We start from the raw sequence: 21,029 nt of genomic DNA on the forward strand, positions 1-21,029 counted from the left end.
CCCATGAGCCTGGCTCCCCGGACCACGAGAGACCAGCCCAGGGCAGGATCCAAAACCCAGTGATACTAACGCCCACAGTGACCCTACTGCAGCATGGGGCAACCTTCCCAGGCCCCAGAGCCTCGGAACCTCCTCTCCCCGCCAGAGGAGGAGACGCACCAAAAAGAGTTCCCAGAAATGATGTAAACAGCCGAGTGACCGGCAAAAGCAGAGAAAACAAAGGGGTTAGGTCATCATCTGCCTGTGCCTAGATCAGGGGGCTGGAGCCCGGACTCCTGGGTTCTCTCCCTTGCTCCGGGAGGGAAGTGGGGTCTAGGGGGTAGAGCAGGGGGCTGGAGCCCGGACTCCTGGGTTCTCTCCCTTGCTCCGGGAGGGAAGTGGGGTCTAGGGGGTAGAGCAGGGGGCTGGGGCCCGGACTCCTCTCCCCATGCCCAGGGAGGTGCCGGGATGACCGTGTCTCACTCCCCCAAGGGGAGAGCGGCGGCGAGCGCTTCGTTCACCGGCCCCGCGGAGCGGTTCGAGCCCCTCGCCGGCCGGAGCAGCGGCCGAGCTCCGGGAGAGCGGCGAGAGCCCCGGCCCCGGGGCCCCCGGACCGACCGGAGCCCGAGCTGCCGCGGCCCGTCCCCCGCGGGCTGCGGGGCCCCTGGAGGCTCGGGGGGGTCCCCGGCCGGGGGCGGGGCCCGGCCCGGGCTGTGACCCCCCCTCTCCCGCCGGCCCCCCCCGGGCTCCAGCCCCGGCCTCCATGGAACAGCGACCTCGGCCGGGGAGCGAGTCGCGGCTCCGGGCCGGGCAGCCCCGAGGCCACGGTCCCCGCCGCGCCGAACCCTCCGCCCGCTCGGACTGCCTGCCGGCCCCGCCCCCGCCGGGCTCTGCCCAGCGACTGGTGACGGCACCGGGCCTCCGCGTCGCGATTGGCGGGATGCTCGGGGGCAGGAGCTGGCTCCGCCCCCCGCGGCGTTCTCGGGTCCCGCGCTGCACCCGCCCCTCCTCTCCCGCTCGGACTTTCGCTTTCCCTTCGCCTGCCGGCCCCGCCGGGATCTGCCCAGCGACTGGTGACGAAACCGGGTCTCCGCGTCGCGATTGGCGGAATGCCCCCTCCCCAGCCAATCCCTGCAGGCCGGAGGCTCCCGGGGCAGGAGCGGGCTCCGCCCCCCGCGGCGTTCTCGGGTCCCGGGGCCGCGTCCGGCCGCGCTGCGGGGGGTCCGGGCCTGGCGCTGGCGCTGCGCCTCCTGCTGCCGCTGCTGGGGGCTGCAGCCCTGCCGGGGGCCCGATCCCGTGAGCATCGGGGGGGCAGGACGAGGGCAGCCGGGCTGGGGGGAGCTGGGTGCCGGGGGGGGGGCAGGACGGGGGCAGCCGGGCTGGGGGGAGCTGGGTGCCGGGGGGGGGGGCAGGACGGGGGCAGCCGGGCTGGGGGGAGCTGGGTGCCGGGGGGGGGGCAGGACGGGGGCAGCCGGGCTGGGGGGAGCTGGGTGCCGGGGGGGGGCAGGACGGGGGCAGCCGGGCTGGGGGGAGCTGGGTGCCGGGGGGGGGCGGTTCTGGGCTCTGCGTTCAGAGGTGTCGGGAGACCCCCCCGCGCCCCCCCGGCACTGAGCGGTCGCTGACAGGGATCAGTGACGTTGCTATAGTGACCGGGGGGGGGTCCTGGCCCCCTTGTGCCCGGCGCTGCCGGGGGCTGCGGGGACAATGTGCCGTGGGGGGCGGAGCGCCCCTGACCCGAGCGGTGACCCCGGCGTCTCCCGCCGACCGCCCCCAGCCGGGGGGTGCGGCCCCGCTCGGACCGGCACCCATGGGTGCTGCACCCGCCGACGAGCCCCTCGCGGCCCCGTGCGGCTCCCGGGCTGCGGGGCATCCCCGCGGCCAGGCGCTGCCCAGGCTGGGTCCCTGCCCGCGTCTCCGGGCCGGGCGGGGCGCTCAGACCCGCGTCCTGTGGGCAGAGCCGGGCTGAGGGTTAGCGGGGGAGTAAATTGACCCCCAGACAGACCAGGGTTCAGTGACGGGAAAAGGCTTCTCGGGTCTCTCGGACCTTTAATGGCTCCCAGACGGTTCCTCACGCCGGGTGTCACCCCAGGGCCCGGGACTCCCGCGTGCGGCTTGTCCTCGGCTCCGTCCAGCCGGGCTCCGTCAGCACCAGTCTCCTCGCACCCACCGTCCCCAATGGGTCCTGTCTGTCCTGGAAGCAGGTCCTTCGAGGCGTCATCCCAGGGAGGAGATGTCAACCCCGCTCTCTCTCTGGCCGCGTGTTGGCGCCCCGGGGCGGGGGAGAGTTTGGAGCCCCTGGATCTGTGCGTTAGTCGGGTCTTCGTTTGGGCGAGGTGAGCTCCCGCGGCAGAGCCCAGAACAGCTGCTGCGTTTGTGCGGTTGGGGTCTCCTGAACCTGCCGGAGAAAGAGCTTCCGGATCCCTGCAGGGTGCGGTGAGGAGAGGGGAAGGCCCATCCTGCTTTTCCAGGCGTGGACTTGAATCTTCCTTGTGCCCCAGGAGGCAGCAGCTCAGGCCCTGGGGAGCTCAGCAGCCCGTATTGAGCTGGGTGAGGCAGCGGGGTGGTTTGGGGTTTGTTTGAAATGGTTTAAGGCGCATTGGTGCTCTTGTGTCACCTCAGTAACAGGCTTGTTTTGACTTAAAGAGGGTTAGGCCCCGGTGCAGCCTGGCCCTACAGGATCATAGGACCATGGAAGACATGGGTTGGAAGAGACCTCAGGAGGTCATCTAGTCCAACCCCCTGCTCAAAGCAGGACCAATCCCCAACTAAATCATCCCAGCCAGGGCTTTGTCAAGCTGGACCTTAAAAACCTCTAAGGAGGGAGATTCCACCACCTCCCTAGGTAATCCATTCCAGTGCTTCACCACCCTCCTAGTGAAATAGTGTTTCCTAATATCCAACCTAGATCTCCCCCACTGCAACTTGAGACCATTGCTCCTTGTTGTGTCTTCTGCCACCACTGAGAACAGCTGAGCTCCTTCCTTTTTGGAACTCCCCTTCAGGTAGTTGAAGGCTGCTGTCAAATTCTCCCCTCACTCTTTTCTTCTGCAGACTAAATAACCCCAGTTCTCTCAGCCTCTCCTCATAAGTCATGTGCCCCAGCCCCCTAGTCATTTTCGTTGCCCTCCACTGGACTCTATCCAATTTGTCCACGTCCTTTGTTTAGTGGGGGGGGGACCAAAACTGGCCGCAATACTCCAGATGTGGCCTCACCAGTGCCGCATAGAGGGGAATAATCTCTTCCCTCGATCTGCTGGCAATGCTCCGACTAATGCAGCCCAGTATGCCGTTGGCCTTCTTGGCAACAAGGGCACACCGCTGACTCATCTCCAGCTTCCCATGCACTGTCATCCCCCGGTCCTTTTCTGGAGAATTGCCACTTAGCCAGTCGGTCCGCAGCCTGTTGCGGTGCATGGGATGCTTCCATCCTAAGTGCAGGACTCTGCACTTGTCCTTGTTGAACCTCATCAGATTTCTTTTGGCCCAATCCTCTAATTTGTCTTGGTCACTCTGGACCCTGTGCCTACCCTCCAGCATATCTACCTATCCCACTACCTTAGTGTCATCCACAAACTTTCTGACGGTGCAATCCATCCCATCATCCAGATCATTAATAAAGATGTTGAACAAAACCGGCCCCAGGACTGACCCCTGGGGCACTCTGCTTGATACCGGCTGCCAGCTAGACATCGAGCCGTTGATCCCTACTCGTTGAGCCCGACGATCTAGCTAGCTTTCTAGCCACCTTATAGTCCATTCATCCAATCCATACTTCTTTAATTTGCTGACAAGAATACTGTGGGAGACCGTATCAAAAGCTTTGCTAAAGTCAAGGAATAACACGTCCACTGGTTTCCCCATATCCACAGAGCCAGTGCTCTCATCATAGAAGGCAATCAGGTTGGTCAGGCATGACTTGCTCTTGGTGAATCCATGTTGACTGTTCCTGATCAGCTTCCTCTCCTCCAAGTGCTTCAAAATGGATTCCTTGAAGCTCTGCTCCATGATTTTTCCAGGGACTGAAGTGAGGCTGACAGGTCTGTAGTTCCCTGTGTTCTTGTTCTTCCCTTTTTTAAAGATGGACACTATATTTACCTTTTTCCAGTCGTCCGGCACCTCATCCCAATGGCCTCAGGTTTTCAAGGATAATGGCCAATGACTCTGCAATCACATCAGCCAACTCTCTCGGCACCCTTGGAGGCACTAGATCCGACTCTATGGACTTGTGCATGTCCAGCTTTTCTAAATAGTCCTTAACCTGTTCTTTTCACCATTGAGGGCTTCTCACCTCCTCCCCATACTCTGCTGCCAAGTGCAGCAGTCTGGGAGCTGACCTTGTCTGTGAAGACGGGCAGAAAAAGCATTGTGAGTACTTCAACTTTTTCTACATCATCTGTCACTAAGTTGCCTCCTCCATTCAGTAAGAGTCCCACACTTTCCCTGACCGCCTTCTTGTTGCTAACATACCTGTAGAAACCCGTCTTCTTACCCTTCACATCCCTTGCTAGCTGCAACTCCAATTGTGCTTTGGCCTTCCTGATTACACCCCTGCATGCTCGAGCAATATGGTTATACTCCTCCCTAGTCATCTAGTTTCCACTTCTTGTAAGCTTCCTTTTTGTATTTAAGTTTACCGAAGATTTTCACTGTGAAGCCAAGCTGGTCGCCTGCCATATTTGCCATTCTTTCTGCACATCGGGATGGTTTCTTCCTGTGCCCTCAATAAGGCTTCTTTAAAATACAGCCAGCTCTCCTGGACTCCTTTCCCCTTCATATTAGCCTCTCAGGGGATCCTGCCCATCAATTCCCTGAGGGAGTCAAAATCTGCTTTTCTGAAATCCAGGGTCTGTATTCTGCTGCTCTTCTTTCTTCCTTTTGTCAGGATCCTGAACTCGACCATCTCATGGTCACTGCTGCCTAGGTTGCCACCCACTTCTACTTCCTCTACCAATTCTTCCTTGTTGGTGAGCAGGTCAAGAGGAGGAGGGCCCCTAGTTGGTTCCTCCAGCACTTGCACCAGGAAGTTGTTCCCAACACTCTCCAAAAACTTCCTGGATTGACTATGCACTGCTGTATTGCTCTCCCAGCAGATGTCAGGGTGATTGAAGTCCCCCATGAGAACCAGGGCCTGTGATCTGGAAACTTGTTAGTTGTCTGAAGAAAACCTCGTCTACCTCATCCTCCTGATCTGGTGGTCTATAGCACAAGCCCACCACGACATCACTCTTGTTGCTCTCTCCTCTAAACTTAACCTAACCATTAGAGAATGGAAAGTTACAGCAAGTCCATCTGGGTCTGTCCAGAACTTTCTCTTTTGTTCCAGTCCAGAAGCTTCTCCTCCCTCCAGCAGCCCACACTTAGCCCCAAGGGGCCCCTCCTTAGTCTTTTGTTCTTGTTTCTGCCAAACATTGTCATCTGGACTCGTCTTCGGCTCTTTGTTTTCCAGCTGGTTGGCTTCCTACAGAGAATGGGTCATCCATCGTCATTAGTTGCTTGGTGCCAAACGTCCAGGCAGTTGTCTTCTGGGACTCCCCATCAGCATGGGGCTCAGACCCCAGATAGTGAGGCATCAGTCACACCTGGATCTCTGCAGCATAAACAACCTTTTCCCCCACCTTGATAACCATGCAGCTTATAGGGGAAACTGAGGCACACACATTACAAATCATGGGGAGAGGTGATTGGTGGATGATGCTGAGAAAGACCAGGTGATGATCGGAGCAGAGGAGTCTGCACCGGAGAGTTCAGAGAGCAGGGCTTGGTGAACCCAAGTCCAGTGCATGGCCCTTCTGGAGAGTCGGGGAGCTGACCCAGGGCAGCCAGGTGAATGCAGAGGGAAGGGTGAGGAGATGGGGAGCAGAGGGTCGGATGGGCCATCGCCTTGGAAGCTGAAGTTACTGAGGACGAGTGTGGGAAGCTGAGGAAAGGGAGGGAGATCTGGGGTGGGGACCAGGGAGGGTGACTGAGGGGAGGAGCGGGGTGGATGGCAGATGACAGCAGCGTGGAGAGAGGAAAAGAGAGAAATTAAGTGCAGGGCCCTGTAAAAGAAGAGATGGAGTGAGGAGGGGAGAGGGAGTGGCTGGAAGCAGCAGGCGAGTGGGGAGCAGAGGCCGCTGCAGGGCAGTGTCGAGGCAGGGAGCCAGATCTCTGAGAGGCAGGAGCGGGATCAGACTTTGATCCGTAGTGTCCCTGTTGCTCCCATCACTTCAGTGTCCAAGGGCTAGAGCCATAAAGGGGCTAAGGTGCCTAAATCCCAGAATCAGGCCCCCCAGTGTTCACAGTTGTGGGCCCCACGCTGCAGGCCAGTCAGCCTCACCTCAGTCCGTGGAAAAATCATGGAGCAGGCCCTCAAGGAATCAATTCTGAAGCACTTAGAGGAGAGGAAAAGTGATCAGGAACAGTCAGCATGGATTCACCAAGGGCAAGTCATGCCTGATTAACCTAACTGCCTTTTATAATGAGATAACTGGCTCTGTGGATGAGGGGATAGCAATGGACGTCTTATTCCTTGACTTCAGCAAAGCTTTTGATACGGTCTCCCACAGTATCTTGCCAGCAAGTTAAAGAAGTGTGGGCTGGATGAATTGACTATAAGGTGGACAGAAAGCTGGCTAGATCATCTGGCCCAATGGGTAGCGATCAATGGCTCCATGTCTTGTTGGCAGCCTGTATCAAGTGGAGTGCCCCAAGGGTCAGTCCTGGGGCCGGTTTTGTTCAATATCTTCATGAATGGTCTGGAGGATGGCGTGGATTGCACCCTCAGCAAGTTTGCAGATGACACTAAACTGGGAGGAGTGGTAGTTATGCTGGAGGGTAGGGATAGGATACAGAGTGACCAAGACAAATTAGAGGATTGGGCCAAAGGAAATCTGATGAGGTTCAACAAGGACAAATGCAGAGTCCTGCACTTAGGAAGTAAGAATCCCATGCACTGGTACAGACTAGGGACCGAGTAGCTAGGCAGCAGTTCTGCAGAAAAGGACCTAAGGGTTACAGTGGACAAGAAGCTGGATATGAGTCAACAGTGTGCCCTGCTTGGCAACAAGGGCAAACGGCATTTTGGGCTGTATAAGTAGGAGCATTGCCAGCAGGTCGAGGGACGTGATCATTCCCCTCTATTCGACATTGGTGAGGCCTCATCTGGAGTCCTGTGTCCAGTTTTGGGCCCCACACTACAAGAAGGATGTGGATAAATTGGAAAGAGTCCAGCGGAGGGCAACAAAAATGATTAGGGGGCTGGAGTACATGATTTATGAGGAGAGGCTGAGGGAACTGGGATTATTTAGTCTGCAGAAGAGAAGAATGAGGAGGAATTTGATAGCTGCTTTCAACTACCTGAAAGGGGGTTACAAGGAGGATGGATCTAGACTGTTCTCAGTGGTGGCAGATGACAGAACAAGGAGCAATGGTCTCAAATTGCAGTGGGGGTGGTCTAGGTTGGATATTAGGAAACACTTTCACTAGGAGGATGGTGAAGCACTGGAATGGGTTACCTAGGGAGGTGGTGGAATCTCCTTCCTTAGAGGTTTTTAAGGTCAGAAATCACATTGGGAAAGAAAGCTACTAGAGCCTCCCCTGGGATAGTGCTTGGAGTGTGCTATAGACCACCGGGATCTGATTTGGATATGGATAGAGACCTCTATAATGTTTTTAATGAAGTAAATACTAATGGGAACTGCGTGATCATGGGAGACTTTAACTTCCCAGATATAGACTGGAGGACAAGTGCTACTAATAATAATCGGGCTCAGATGTTCCTAGATGCGATAGCCGATCGATTCCTTCATCAAGTAGTTGCTGAACCGACAAGAGGGGGTGCCATTCTAGATTTGTTTTTGGTGAGGAGTGAGCTATTTTTAAGAAAGGAGAAAAAAACGTGATCTGGATAACTACAGGCCTGTTAGTTTGACATCTGCAGTATGCAAGGTCTTGGAAAAATTTTTGAAGGAGAAAGTAGTTAAGGACATTGAGGTCAGTGGTAAATGGGACAAAATACAAGATGGTTTTACAAAAGGTAGATCATGCCAAACGAACCTGATCTCCTTCTTTGAGAAAGTAACAGATTTTTTAGACAAAGGAAACACAGTGGATCTAATTGACCAAGATTTCAGGAAGACGTTTGATATGGTGCCACATGGGGAATTATTGGTTAAACTGGCAAAGATGGGGATCAATATGAAAATTGAAAGATGGATAAGGAAATGGTTAACAGGGAGATTATAGCGGGTCCTGCTGAAAGGTGAAATGTCAGGCTAGAGGGAGGTTACCAGTGGAGTTCCTCAGGGATCGGTTTTGGGACCAGTCTTATTTAATCTTATTACTGATTTCGGCACAAAAAGTGGGAGTGTGCTAATAAAGTTTGCGGATGACACAAAGCTGGGAGGTATTGCCAATTTAGAGAAGGACCGGGATATCATACAGGAAGATCTGTGTGATCTTGTAAACTGGAGTGATATTAATAGGATGAAATTTAATCATGGGAAGTGTAAGGTCATGCATTTAGGGATTAATAACAAGAATTTTAGTTATAAGCTGGGAACATATCAATTAGAAGTAACGGAGGAGGGAAAGGACCTTGGAGTACTGGTTGACCACAGGATGACTATGAGCCGCCAATGTGATATGGCCGTGAAAAAAGCTAATGCGGTCTTCGGTGCACCAGTCGAGGTATTTCCAGTCGAGATAAGGAGGTTTTAGTACCATTATACAAGGCACTGGTGAGACCTCACCTGGAATACTGTGTGCAGTTCTGGTCTCCCATGTTTAGGAAGGATGAATTGAAACTCGAACAGGTACAGAGAAGGGCTACTAGGATGATCCGAGGAATGGAAAACCTGTCTTATGAAAGGAGACTCAAGGAGCTTGGCTTGTTTAGCCTAACCAAAAGAAAGCTGAGGAGAGATATGATTGCTCTCTCTAAATATATCAGAGGGATAAATACCGGAGAGGGAGAGGAATTATTTAAGCTCAGTACCAATGTGGACCCAAGAACAAATGGCTATAAACTGGTCACTGGGAAGTTTAGACTTGAAATTAGATGAAGGTTTCGAACCATCAGAGGAGTGAAGTTCTGGAACAGCCTTCCAAGGGAAGCAGCGGGGGCAAAAGACCTATCTGGCTTCAAGATTAAACTCAATAAGTTTATGGAGGAGATGATATGATGGGATAACATGATTTTGGCTATTAATTGATCTTTGTCTACTAGTGGTAAATAGGCCCAATGGCCTGTGATGGGATGTTGCGGGGGATCTGAGTTACTACAGAGAATTCTTTCCTGGGTATCTGGCTCGTGAGTCTTTCCCACATGTTCAGGGTTTAGCTGATTGCCATAATTGGGGTTGGGAAGGAATTTTCCTCCAGGGCAGAGTGGCAGAGGCCCTGGGGTTTTTTCGCCTTCCTCTGCAGTGTGGGGCACGGGTCACTTGGTGGAGGATTCTCTGCACCTTGAAGTCTTTAAACCGTGATTTGAGGACTTCAGTAGCTCAGATATAGGTGAGAGGTTTATTGCAGGAGTGGGTGGGTGAGATTCTGTGGCCTGCTTTGTGCCAGAGGTCAGACTAGATGATCATAATGGTCCCTTCTGACCTTAGAGTCTATGAGTCAGGCTTGACAAAGCCCTGGCTGATATGATTTAGTTGGGGTTGATCCTGTTTTGAGCTGGAGGTTGGACGAGATGACCTCTTGAAGTCCCTTCCACCCTGATATTGTATGAGCTCACACAACAGTGTGGGAGGAACCGAGTGATTTGGGCATCACCTGGGGGGTAGGAGACACCTGGTTTCAGGCTCCCTCTGCCTGTGCGGGAGACTGGATTTGAGCAAGGCTCTGCCACCTCACAGGGTGCCTTAGTCCCTGCGCTGTGGGGTACTCTGCTGTGGGGCCCCCTCCATCGCTCCTGTGGGAGCTATTCCACTGGGGAAAAGTAGAACTGGGCCAGAGAGCAGGGGCTTGAGAATGGCTCTGGAGCCGGGTGGTTGGAGACCCTGGGTCCAGTCCCCCTGCTCCACTGACTCTCTTTAATTAGTTAGCCAGGGAGAAGCAGCATCAGCAGCCCTGCTCGCCGGATCCGGCGTCTGATTGTGACTGAAGGGGAGTGAAATGGACAGTGGCTGGTGCACAGCCGGAGGAGCTGAGGGGAAGAAAAGGGGAGAGCTCTGTCCCCGTTAGATCCGTCTGTTCTTCAGCTCATACATAAGCCAGGTCAGGGCTGTCCCTGTTGTGTGTGTCCAGCGTCCAGCACGGGGGGCGGCCCTCTGGTCTGTAACTGGCCATTAGGAACTAGGGAGCAAGGCCCCGATCCTGCAGGCGCTGTGTGTCACGTTACTGAGGTGAGGGAAGGCTCCAGGAGGCTGTGAGAGTGAGTGAGGGTCCACACTGCGAGGCTGCAGGATCTGAGACTAAATAATCCCTGAGACATTGAGGAACTAACAGGACCAAATAAGTTACCAGCCTGCGTCAGCCTGCCCCCCCGCCTCCCCAGGTCCTGACCCCCCCCAGACGTGTGTGTAACTCCCCTGAGCCATGTCTGATGTCAGTGGGACACTCATGTGGGTGAAGGGATCAGGGATTCAGTCTCTGCATCATCAGGCGCTTTGGGAGCTATCGTCCTTCCCCATCCCCTTTGGCCCTGATCCTGCCTGTGGATCTGTGGGGCCGGGGGATCAGCCTGTGAACTCTGTGGGGCAGGGCCTGTGCAGTGACTGGCATGACAGGGGGCCCGATCCCTACAGGGGACCTGGTGTGCAGCCACAGCATGAATAAGTGAAGACCAAAGCAGACTGTGAAGAGTTACAAAGGGGATTACAGTGGACGAGAAGCTGGAGATGAGTCAGCAGTGTGCCCTTCTTGCCAAGAAGGCTAATGGCATATTGGGCTGCATGAGTAGGAGCGTTGCCAGCAGATCGAGGGAAGTGATCGTTCCCCTCTGTTCGGCACTGGTGAGGCCGCATCTGGAGTATTGTGTCCAGTTTTGATTCCCCATCTACAGAAAGGATTTGGACAAATTGGAAAGACTCCGGTGGAGGGTAACGAAAATGATTGGGGGCTGGGGCACATGACTTCTGAGGAGAGGCTGAGGGAACTGTGTTAATTTAGTGTGCAGAAGAGATGGGTGAGGCGGGATTTGATAGCAGCCCCAACTACCTGAAAGGGGGTTCCACAGAGGATGGAGGTAGGCTGTTCTCAGTGGTGGGAGATGACAGAACAAGGAGCAATGGTCTCATGTTGCAGTGGGGGAGGTCTAGGTTGGATATTAGGAAACACTATTCACTAGGAGGATGGTGAATCACTGGAATGGGTTACCTGGGGAGCTGGTGGAATCTCCTTCCTTAGAGATTTTTAAGGCCCGTCTTGACAAAGCCCTGGCTGGGATGATTTAGTTGGGTTTGGTCCTTCTGTGAGCAGGGGGTTGGACTAGATGACCTCGTGAGGTCTCTTCCAACCCTAATCTTCTATGCGTCTATGATCTTACAAAACTGGGTGACTGGGCAACAAAATGGTAAATGAAATTCAGTGTGAATAAACGCAAAGTAATGTACACTGGAAAACATAATCCCAACTATACATATAAAGTGACAGGGTCTAAATTAGCTGTTACCATTCAGGAGAGATCTTAGAGTCATTGTGGATAGTTCTCTGAAAACATGCACTCAGTGTGCAGTTTCAGAGCGGTAGCCGTGTTAGTTTGTTTATGGAGGACACGTGTCTCAGTGGCTATTAGTCACGATGAGGCAGGGATGGTGTCCCTAGCCTCTGTTTGTCAGAAGCTGGGAATGGGGCGACAAGGGATTGATCCCGGCATGATTCCTGTCTGTTCATTCCCTCTGGGGCACCTGGCACTGGCCACTGTCGGCAGGCGGACACTGGGCTAGATGGACCTTTGGTCTGACCCCATCTGGCCGTTCTTATGTTCTGAATAAGTTATAGTAAATTGTGTGCACAGCCAGTGTCCTGGCTCCCACCTGTAGCTTGGACACATCCCCCTGCCCACCTTGCCTTCCCCAGCTTCAGCTCCTGCATCTCCCATCCCCCAGTCCTCCTGCCCCACACTGCACTCCAGCCCTGCCCCTCCTCCTGGGCCCCTTTCCTTCTTCACACTTCCCTGCACCCCCAATACACTCTCCCCATATACTCCCCTCCTCCTCACACATGCTCCAGCACCCCGTACGTCCCCACCCCTTCCCCTCCTCATTCCCCCTCCAGCCCTGCCTCCCTTTCTCCTCCTACCCCACCATCTCTTGCTCCCCGGTCAGGCTGGTCTGTGAGCCCTTCCCCAGGTCTCCCTCCCACAGGAGCGCTCCTGTGTATTGCCAGGGGCTCCCTGGCAGGGTCTGGTTGGATCTGACCTCCCTGCCCCCAATCTTTCCCCCCAGGCCTGCACTCCAGGCGCGTATTGGACACGGTGGTGTCGGAGCCAGGCCCGGGGCTGCCCTGGTTCAGCCGTGTTGTGTACGTGGACGATCAGGTCAACTACGTCTACACCAGCGGGACGCAGAGGGTGGAGCCTGGCCCAGTGTGGATGGCGCAATACGAGGGTCCGGAGTTCTGGGCCGAGAGGACCTGGTGGGGACTGCGCTACCAGAAATGGTACAACTCGAGTCTGAACACCCTGGGTCAGCTCTACAACCAGAACGAAGGTGAGTGCGGGACACGACCCGACCTAGGGACGCAGGGACATGGGGTGGGGGGCCTGGTTGATGTAAACAGGGTGAAGGGACACGGGGATGCGTGTTGGGGATGGGGGGAAGGGACAGCCCCCAGGGGCATTTTCTCGCTGGAGTCCGTGTGAATGTGGGGGACAAAGGGACATGGGGCGGGGGGAGGGGCTGCAGGATGGAGGGTTCATGCGAAAGACATGTTTTGACACCCTCCAAAGTGGGACTCTCATACTGTCCCCTCCCCAAACACCCCAGATTTGTGCTACCAGTCCCACTTGCAGCTTCCTCTGCTGCCCTTCGGGTGACCCCCCCGCGCCTCGTGTGTGGTCATTTCCCGGGCAAAGCAGCAGAGGTGCGACTGCCAGAAGTTCCCGTCAGATCCGGCTAGTCTGACCTCCTGGTCACCTAGGCCAGAGAATCGTACCCAGCGATTCCTGCACGGAGGGGTTTGTTCCTCTCGGCTACGACAGTGACGCTGTCAGACCCTAGAGCTAGAGCAGGGCTCTGGGACGTCTTGTCTCAATTCCCAGACACCGAGTGATGGGGAATCCCAGTATCGGCAGCCCCAAGTGTTGAGACATCACGAGTCAGGCCCCCAAAATCCTGAGTTTGGCTTAAATGTCGTCAGTATTTTGGGGATAATATTGGAGCTTATTTTTATTTGCCCTCTGGTCTGAGCCTTTAGGGGACACATTTCTGGAGTTTTCCCTGCTGCTGGAAGGAGTAGATGTTAGTGCTGTAAAAAAAGAGAGCTGAGACTCTCCTCTAATCCCATGAGTCCAGGAACTGGGGATTTAATAAAACCACCCGCTATTGTGAGACGCACAGTAAAGTCAGCTCTGCATTCACCCAGCAGGGAGCAGGCAGCTCTGCATTCACCCAGCCCTGGGGAGAAGCTGCTCACAGGTGAGCCTCCTTCATTGTTCGCTTTGTCTTATTTCCCAGGTGAGTTTATCTAAGGTCAGATTCCTCTTCACTCCGCAGAGTGAGGGTCTGACATTGACTTGGGCTGGAGAGTTAGTGAGAGAATCAGCCCCTGCAACGTGCAGAGACTCCCGGGCTTCCTTACTCCTGGCAGCACAAACCCCTGCCCGTGTCCCCTGGTTGGAGCCCCTGGTTCCCTTGCACACTATCGATAGATGTGTAAAGAGCCGTTCTTCCTGCTCGGTCCCTGATGTGGGGGGCTGTAGCCACATGGCCAGGCCCCCGGATTGTGCTTTGTCCCCAGTCCCTTGTGGTACTCTTTTCCCCCACCTCCCCTCGAATCCCAGCAATGAGAACTAATTCCCATCCTGTCCTGGACACCTGGGTTCCTGGTAGCCCTGCCCCAGGACTAAGCGACAGGGCGGAGGGTTGCCAAGTGTCTGCCCCCCAGCGCGCCCCCTCTGTAGCTAGTTTAACCCTCTCCTGACTAGTCTCGCCCATTGGTCCCCTGCTGCTGAGCCCGTCCAGCCTGACCTGCTCACAGGGACACTGGCCTCCCCAGTGCTGAGAGAGGGGCTCTGCTCACCCGCCCCTAACCCTGCGCTGGGGAGCTGCTGTTCCGTCCCCATTGCCCCCTCCCCAACCACTGTCCCGACTGCCCCTTCCTGCCCTCCTCCCCCCATTTACCCCCTCCTTGCAGTCCTGGGGCTGCCAGCTCGCCGGAGACTGTCCTGAGTCCTGCATCTTGGCCACCAACAGTGTTCCCCTCTCTAGCTGCATGTGCCCCCAACATGCAAATGGGGGAATTCGGGATCTGGTCCCTCTGAGACCCCATCGGTGCCCACATCCTGCTCATCCCTGTGGAGTGCAGCATGGAGGAGAAGAGGGGCGGGTGGGGAGGCCTGACCCACCCCAGTGCTCTCGGGCACCTGGCTTGGGATCTCTGCATGTCTGTGACCAGCTGCCCCGCACTTCTTAAGCTTCTCAGTGGTTCTCTCGTTACTCCATCCCTTTTCCCCTCCTTTGTTTTCTCACTTTTTGACTTTAGTTGATTGGTGTAACTAGTTAGTTGGACTCTCATAGCGAAGTTTCCTCTGCTCCTGGAACTGGGCAAGCCTCAGTCTCCGGGCTTCAAACCTGGTGCCTTCTGCGGCAAGCCCATGCCTTAGAGCGACCAGCACTCTAGCTGTCTAAAGTTCATGGATGAGACTCCTCTTGTGGATCATGGTCAGCTCTGCCACCGGTTCAGTGCACATGTGAAACAGGACAGGGAGGCCAGGCCGAAGTCCCTCCTGGGGGAAGCCGCACTCAGGCCTTCTTCGGAGCTGAGCCAGTCAAACTTGGCACTGTGTACCTCAGTGCTGGTACGAAGAGCTGCTGCAGAGAGAGTCTGTACGGGACTCTTGGCACCGTTCCCCATGCCCAGGGCCAGGAAAGAAGCATAAGCAGCAGTTGCCTGAGAGGTTCCCCGTCTCTCAGAATGGACAAGCATGGGGAGTGCCGGGGAGTGCGACCAGCGTCTGGCCACTCCTCTGCCCCTGCTCCGTGGCGATACCGTCGACTCCGCCCTGTCCACAGGCCCTGTGGAGTCCGGTGCCCGACCAGCCGCCGGCACCAGAGGGGCAGAGAGGCACAGCAGGGTCGCGGTGCCGTCCATCCCAGAGGGGTTTGCGGTGGCCAGGGACTGGCTGGCATGGTCGCTACCACCGTTGCTGGCAGTACAAGAGTTAGTGCCAGCAGTGGGGGAAGCAGAAGGGAGCATGATGCCCTGAGCTCCCGTCTGGTACCAGGCCCCTTGCTCTCTGCTTATGTCGAAGCAGGCTTCCCCATCTCGGCCCGATCCCTGGATCCTCAGCACCGTCCCTTGGAGCCGACGGGTGCCACTCCCCCCTCGTCCCCACAAGATGACTCATCATCCAAGTTGGAGTTTGAATCTTGCACCAGCCAAGGGACTGGTACCAGAACCCCAGCAACCAGCCCTATGCAATGGTGGGTCCCGGGGTGGGGGTTCCTCCGAGCGCCTGGCCCAGTGGGCAATGGCCCATGCAGATACAGTGGCCTTTTTGAAACCCCTGGGGTTTTCCTCCGCTGCCTGGCCCCCCGTCTAGGCGCTCCTGCTCAGTGGTGTCTGAGAGAAGGATTCCTCTACCACACCAAACAGCAGCTGATCCCGACTACGATATTGAGCCAGGCACAGACACTCAGAACCTGGAGCTACGGGATCCGGTTCGTGCAGAAGGAGAGGAGGAAGGTCCCACGCTGGTGCAGGCTGCCTCCTTCCCCTCAGAAGAGGCAGGGATGGGTGTTTTGCCACCCCAGGACACTTCAAGTCTCACCAGGAGATATGGGAGAAGGTGGCCTCAAACTTAGGGCTGGAAGTGGGGGTTATTAAAAAGTCCTCCAACAGCCTGGTCAACATCTGGGCTGCAATGGCCCTATTGAAGGTAGCTCTGCCTCTCAATGAGGCCATCATGGGTCCAGTTAAAACCCTGTGGTGGACCCCTTCCTCACTGCCCCCCCCCCCACGTCAAAGAAGGCAGATAGGAAGTACTATGTCTCCACCAAAGGGTAGGAGTATGTATGTTCCCATCACTCTTCCGGATCCTTGGTGGCCTTGGCAGCCAATGAGAGGGAAAGGCCAGGGTTGTAAGGGGCAAACCCCCAAGTCAAAAGACTCAAAAAAGCAAGACCATTTTGGTAGGAAAATGTATTCTATCAGCGTCTATAGCTCCACAGCTCCAGCCAACAGGCACTGCTGGGCAGATATGACTTTGACCTCATGTTGAAATTTTAAGACTCGCTTCCTCAAGCGTCCAGGCAGGAGTATGTTGCTCTGGTGGAAGGGAGGGGAAGGGAAGGCAGTGGCCAGGGCTTCCCCACAAGCCACCCTTAACAGAGTGAATGCGGCAGCCGGGGCTATGCCGTCACCAGTGGCCATGCAAAGGGGCTCCTGACTTCAGTCCTCTGGCCTACAGGCAAAGGTCCAGCAGTCTCTTCAAGACCTTCCGTTTGAAGGGACTTTGCTCTTCTCAGAGCAAACAGATGCCAAACTGCACAGCCTGAAGGCCTCCAGAGCCACCATCTGTTCAAAACGCAGAACAAAAGTTACAGGTGCAGACAGCCTCCCCCATCTGCCTCGGCCTCGCTGCCTGGCCCTCACAGATACTCAGGGGGCTCCAAGCAGAGCTTTTGACGGGGCACCCGAGGGCATTACACCAGTTCCCATACCGGATCCTGCTTCTCTATTGGTTTTGGACCATCTCTCCTGCTTCAGCTCGGCAGGTCCCTTATCACCTCAGACCATTGGGTGCTGAGTACGGAGAGAAGCCTTAGGATTCTTTGACCATGAGATGGTGTTCCAAGAAGGAGAAGTGCTAGGCAGAGACGGGCTCCACGTAACAAAGAGGGAAGAGCATCTTCATAAGTAGGCTGGCTAACCTTGTGAGGAGGGCTTTAAACTAGGTTCACCGGGGGAAGGAGTCCAAAGCCTTGAGGTAAGTGGGGAAATGGGATACCGGGAGGAAGCACGAGCAGGAGAGCACAAGAGGGGAGGACTCCTGTCTCATACTGAGAAAGCAGGATGATCAGCGAGTTATCTTAAGTGCCTATACACGAATGCAAGAAACCTGGGAAACAAGTAGAGAGAACTGGAAGTCCTGGCACAGTCAAGGAATTATATTGTGATTGGAATAACAGAGACTTGGTGGGATAACTCACATGACTGGAATACTGTCATGGATGGATATAAACTGTTCAGGAAGGACAGGCAGGGCAGAAAAGGAGGGGGAGTTGCACTGTAAGTAAGAGAGCAGTATGACTGCTCAGAGCTCCGGTATGAAACTGCAGAAAAACCTGAGTGTCTCTGGATTAAATTTAGAAGCGTGAGCAACAAGGGTGATGTCCTGGTGGGAGTCTGCTATAGAGCACCGGATCAGGGGGATGAGGTAGAAGAGGCTTTCTTCCGGCAAGTAACGGAAGTTACTAGATCACAGGCCCTGGTTTTATGGGAGACTTCAGTCACCCTGATATCTGCTGGGAGAGCAATACAGCGGTGCATAGACAATCCAGGAAGTTTTTGGAAAGTGTAGGGGACAATTTCCTGATGCAAGTGCTGGAGGAACCAACTAGGGACAGAGCTCTTCTTGACCTGCTGCTCACAAACCGGGAAGAATTAGTAGGGGAAGCAAAAGCGGATGGGAACCTGGGAGGCAGTGACCATGAGATGGTCGAGTTCAGGATCCTGACACAAGGAAGAAAGGAGAGCAGCAGAATACGGACCCTGGACTTCAGAAAAGCAGACTTTGACTCCTTCAGGGAACTGATGGGCAGGATCCCCTGGGAGAATAACATGAGGGGGGAAGGAGTCCAGGAGAGCTGGCTGTATTTTAAAGAATCCTTATTGAGGTTGCAGGAACAAACCATCCCGATGTATAGAAAGAATAGTAAATATGGCAGGCGACCAGCTTGGCTTAACAGTGAAATCCTTGCTGATCTATGTACAAAAAAGAAGCTTACAAGAAGTGGAAGATTGGACAAATGACCAGGGAAGAGTCTAAAAATATTGCTCGGGGATGCAGGAGTGAAATCAGGAAGGCCAAATCACACTGGGAGTTGCAGCTAGCAAGAGACGTTAAGAGTAACAAGAAGGGTTTCTACAGGTATGTTAGCAGCAAGAAGAAAGTCAAGGGAAGTGTGGGACCCTTACTGAATGAGGGAGGCAACCTAGTGACAGAGAATGTGGAAAAAGCTAATGTACTCAATACTTTTTTTTTTTGCCTCTGTCTTCACGAACAAGATAAGCTCCCAGACTGCTGCACTGGGCAGCACAGCATGGGGAGTAGGTGGCCAGCCCTCTGTGGAGAAAGAAGTGGTTCAGGACTATTTAGAAAAGCTGGACGAGCACAAGTCCATGGGGCCGGATGCGTTGCATCTTGAGTGCTAAAGGAGTTAGCGGATGTGATTGCAGAGCCATTGGCCATTATCTTTGAAAACTCTTGGCGATCGGGGGAGGTCCCAGATGACTGGAAAAAGGCTAATGTAGTGCCCATCTTTAAAAAAGGGAAGAAGGAGGATCTGGGGAATTACAGGCCAGTCAGCCTCACCTTAGTCCCTGGAAAAATCATGGAGCAGGTCCTCAAGGAATCAATTCAGAAGCACTTAGAGGAGAGGAAAGTGATCAGGAACAGTCAGCATGGATTCACCAAGGGCAAGTCATGCCTGATTAACCTAACTGCCTTTTATAATGAGATAACTGGCTCTGTGGATGAGGGGATAGCAATGGACGTCTTATTCCTTGACTTCAGCAAAGCTTTTGATACGGTCTCCCACAGTATCTTGCCAGCAAGTTAAAGAAGTGTGGGCTGGATGAATTGACTATAAGGTGGACAGAAAGCTGGCTAGATCATCTGGCCCAATGGGTAGCGATCAATGGCTCCATGTCTTGTTGGCAGCCTGTATCAAGTGGAGTGCCCCAAGGGTCAGTCCTGGGGCCGGTTTTGTTCAATATCTTCATGAATGATCTGGAGGATGGTGTGGATTGCACCCTCAGCAAGTTTGCAGATGACACTAAACTGGGAGGAGTGGTAGTTATGCTGGAGGGTAGGGATAGGATACAGAGTGACCAAGACAAATTAGAGGATTGGGCCAAAGGAAATCTGATGAGGTTCAACAAGGACAAATGCAGAGTCCTGCACTTAGGACGTAAGAATCCCATGCACTGGTACAGACTAGGGACCGAGTAGCTAGGCAGCAGTTCTGCAGAAAAGGACCTAAGGGTTACAGTGGACAAGAAGCTGGATATGAGTCAACAGCGTGCCCTGCTTGGCAACAAGGGCAAACGGCATTTTGGGCTGTATAAGTAGGAGCATTGCCAGCAGGTCGAGGGACGTGATCATTCCCCTCTATTCGACATTGGTGAGGCCTCATCTGGAGTCCTGTGTCCAGTTTTGGGCCCCACACTACAAGAAGGATGTGGATAAATTGGAAAGAGTCCAGCGGAGGGCAACAAAAATGATTAGGGGGCTGGAGTACATGATTTATGAGGAGAGGCTGAGGGAACTGGGATTATTTAGTCTGCAGAAGAGAAGAATGAGGAGGAATTTGATAGCTGCTTTCAACTACCTGAAAGGGGGTTACAAGGAGGATGGATCTAGACTGTTCTCAGTGGTGGCAGATGACAGAACAAGGGGCACCAAGATTCACCAAGAGCAAGTCATCAGGAAGGCCAAATCACACTGGGAGTTGCACTTGGATTCACCAAGTGGATTGCACTTGGATTCACCAAGAGCAAGTCATGCCTGACCAACCTGATTGCCTTCTATGACAAGATAACTGGCTCTGTGGATATGAGGAAAGCAGTGGACGTGTTGTTCCTTGACTTTAGCAAAGCTTTTGATACGGTCTCCCACAGTATTCTTGCCGGCAAGTTAAAGAAGTATGGGCTGGATTAATCGACTATAAGGTGGATAGAAAACTGGCTAGATTGTCGGGCTCAACCGGTCGTGATCAATGGGTCCATGTCTAGTTGGCAGCCGGTATCTAGTGGAGTGCCCCAAGGGTTGGTCCTGGGGCCGGTTTTGTTTAATATCTTCATTAATGATCTGGAGCAGTGGTCCCCAACGCGGTGCCAGTGGGTTCCATGGCACCCGCCAGGGCATTATTGTGCGCCTGCAGGACACCCCACCGAGGAACCGCTCGCTGAAATGCTGCCGAGAAGTGGCAGTGGCCAGAAGGGATGCCGCTGAAATTTTGCCGAGAAGCGGCGACACCTAGAGGCGTTACCGTTTCTCGGCGGCATTTTGGCCGCGGGGTGTCTTGCTCCCTGCCACAGTCTTCTGGGAAGTGTAATGTTCTGTTCCCACAGAAAGGTGGGGGACCAATGATCTGGGGGATGGCATAGATTGTACCCTCAGCAAGTTCGCAGATGACACTAAACTGGGAGGAGTGGTAGATATGCTGGAGGGTAGGGATAGGATACAGAGTGACCAAGACAAATTAGAGGATTGGGCCAAAGGAAATCTGATGAGGTTCAACAAGGACAAATGCAGTGTCCTGCACTTAGGACGTAAGAATCCCGTGCACTGGTACAGACGAGGGACCGAGTAGCTAGGCAGCAGTTCTGCTGAAAAGGACCTAAGGGTTACAGTGGATGAGAAGCTGGATATGAGTCAACAGCGTGCCCTTGTTGCCAAGAAGACCAACAGCATATTGGGCTGTATAAGTAGGGGCATTGCCAGCAGATGGAGAGACGTGATCGTTCCCCTCTATTCGACATTGGTGAGGCCTCATCTGGAGTACTGTGTCCAGTTTTGGGCCCCACACTACAAGAAGGATGTGGAAAAATTGGAAAGAGTCCAGCGGAGGGCAACAAAAATGATTAGGGGACTGGAGCACATGGATTATGAGGAGAGGCTGAGGGAACTGGGATTGTTTATTCTGCGGAAGAGAAGAATGAGGGGGGATTTGATAGCT

At 54.4% G+C, this 21,029-nt stretch overlaps 1 protein-coding gene across 9 annotated transcripts in view; it reads left to right on the forward strand.

The window, feature by feature from the left end:
* Nucleotides 1-1,073: 1,073 nt before the first annotated feature.
* Nucleotides 1,074-21,029, forward strand: part of LOC125629604 (class I histocompatibility antigen, F10 alpha chain-like) — a 42,398-nt gene continuing 22,442 nt past the window's right edge. For 3 of the 9 annotated variants that reach the window (XM_075127390.1, XM_075127395.1, XM_075127396.1), the window contains exons 1-4: nt 1,074-1,275; nt 2,069-2,312; nt 12,351-12,614; nt 13,489-13,580. In XM_075127390.1, the coding sequence (XP_074983491.1) occupies nt 1,089-1,275; nt 2,069-2,312; nt 12,351-12,614; nt 13,489-13,580 (787 nt within the window). In that variant the 5' untranslated portion in view covers nt 1,074-1,088. The remainder of the gene's footprint in view (nt 1,276-2,068; nt 2,313-12,350; nt 12,615-13,488; nt 13,581-21,029) is intronic. The other 6 variants (XM_075127392.1, XM_075127391.1, XM_075127394.1 and 3 more) reach the window with 6 other exon arrangements.

The sequence above is a fragment of the Caretta caretta genome, chromosome 4, assembly GCF_965140235.1.
Source record: "Caretta caretta isolate rCarCar2 chromosome 4, rCarCar1.hap1, whole genome shotgun sequence".
NCBI lineage: Eukaryota > Metazoa > Chordata > Testudines > Cheloniidae > Caretta > Caretta caretta.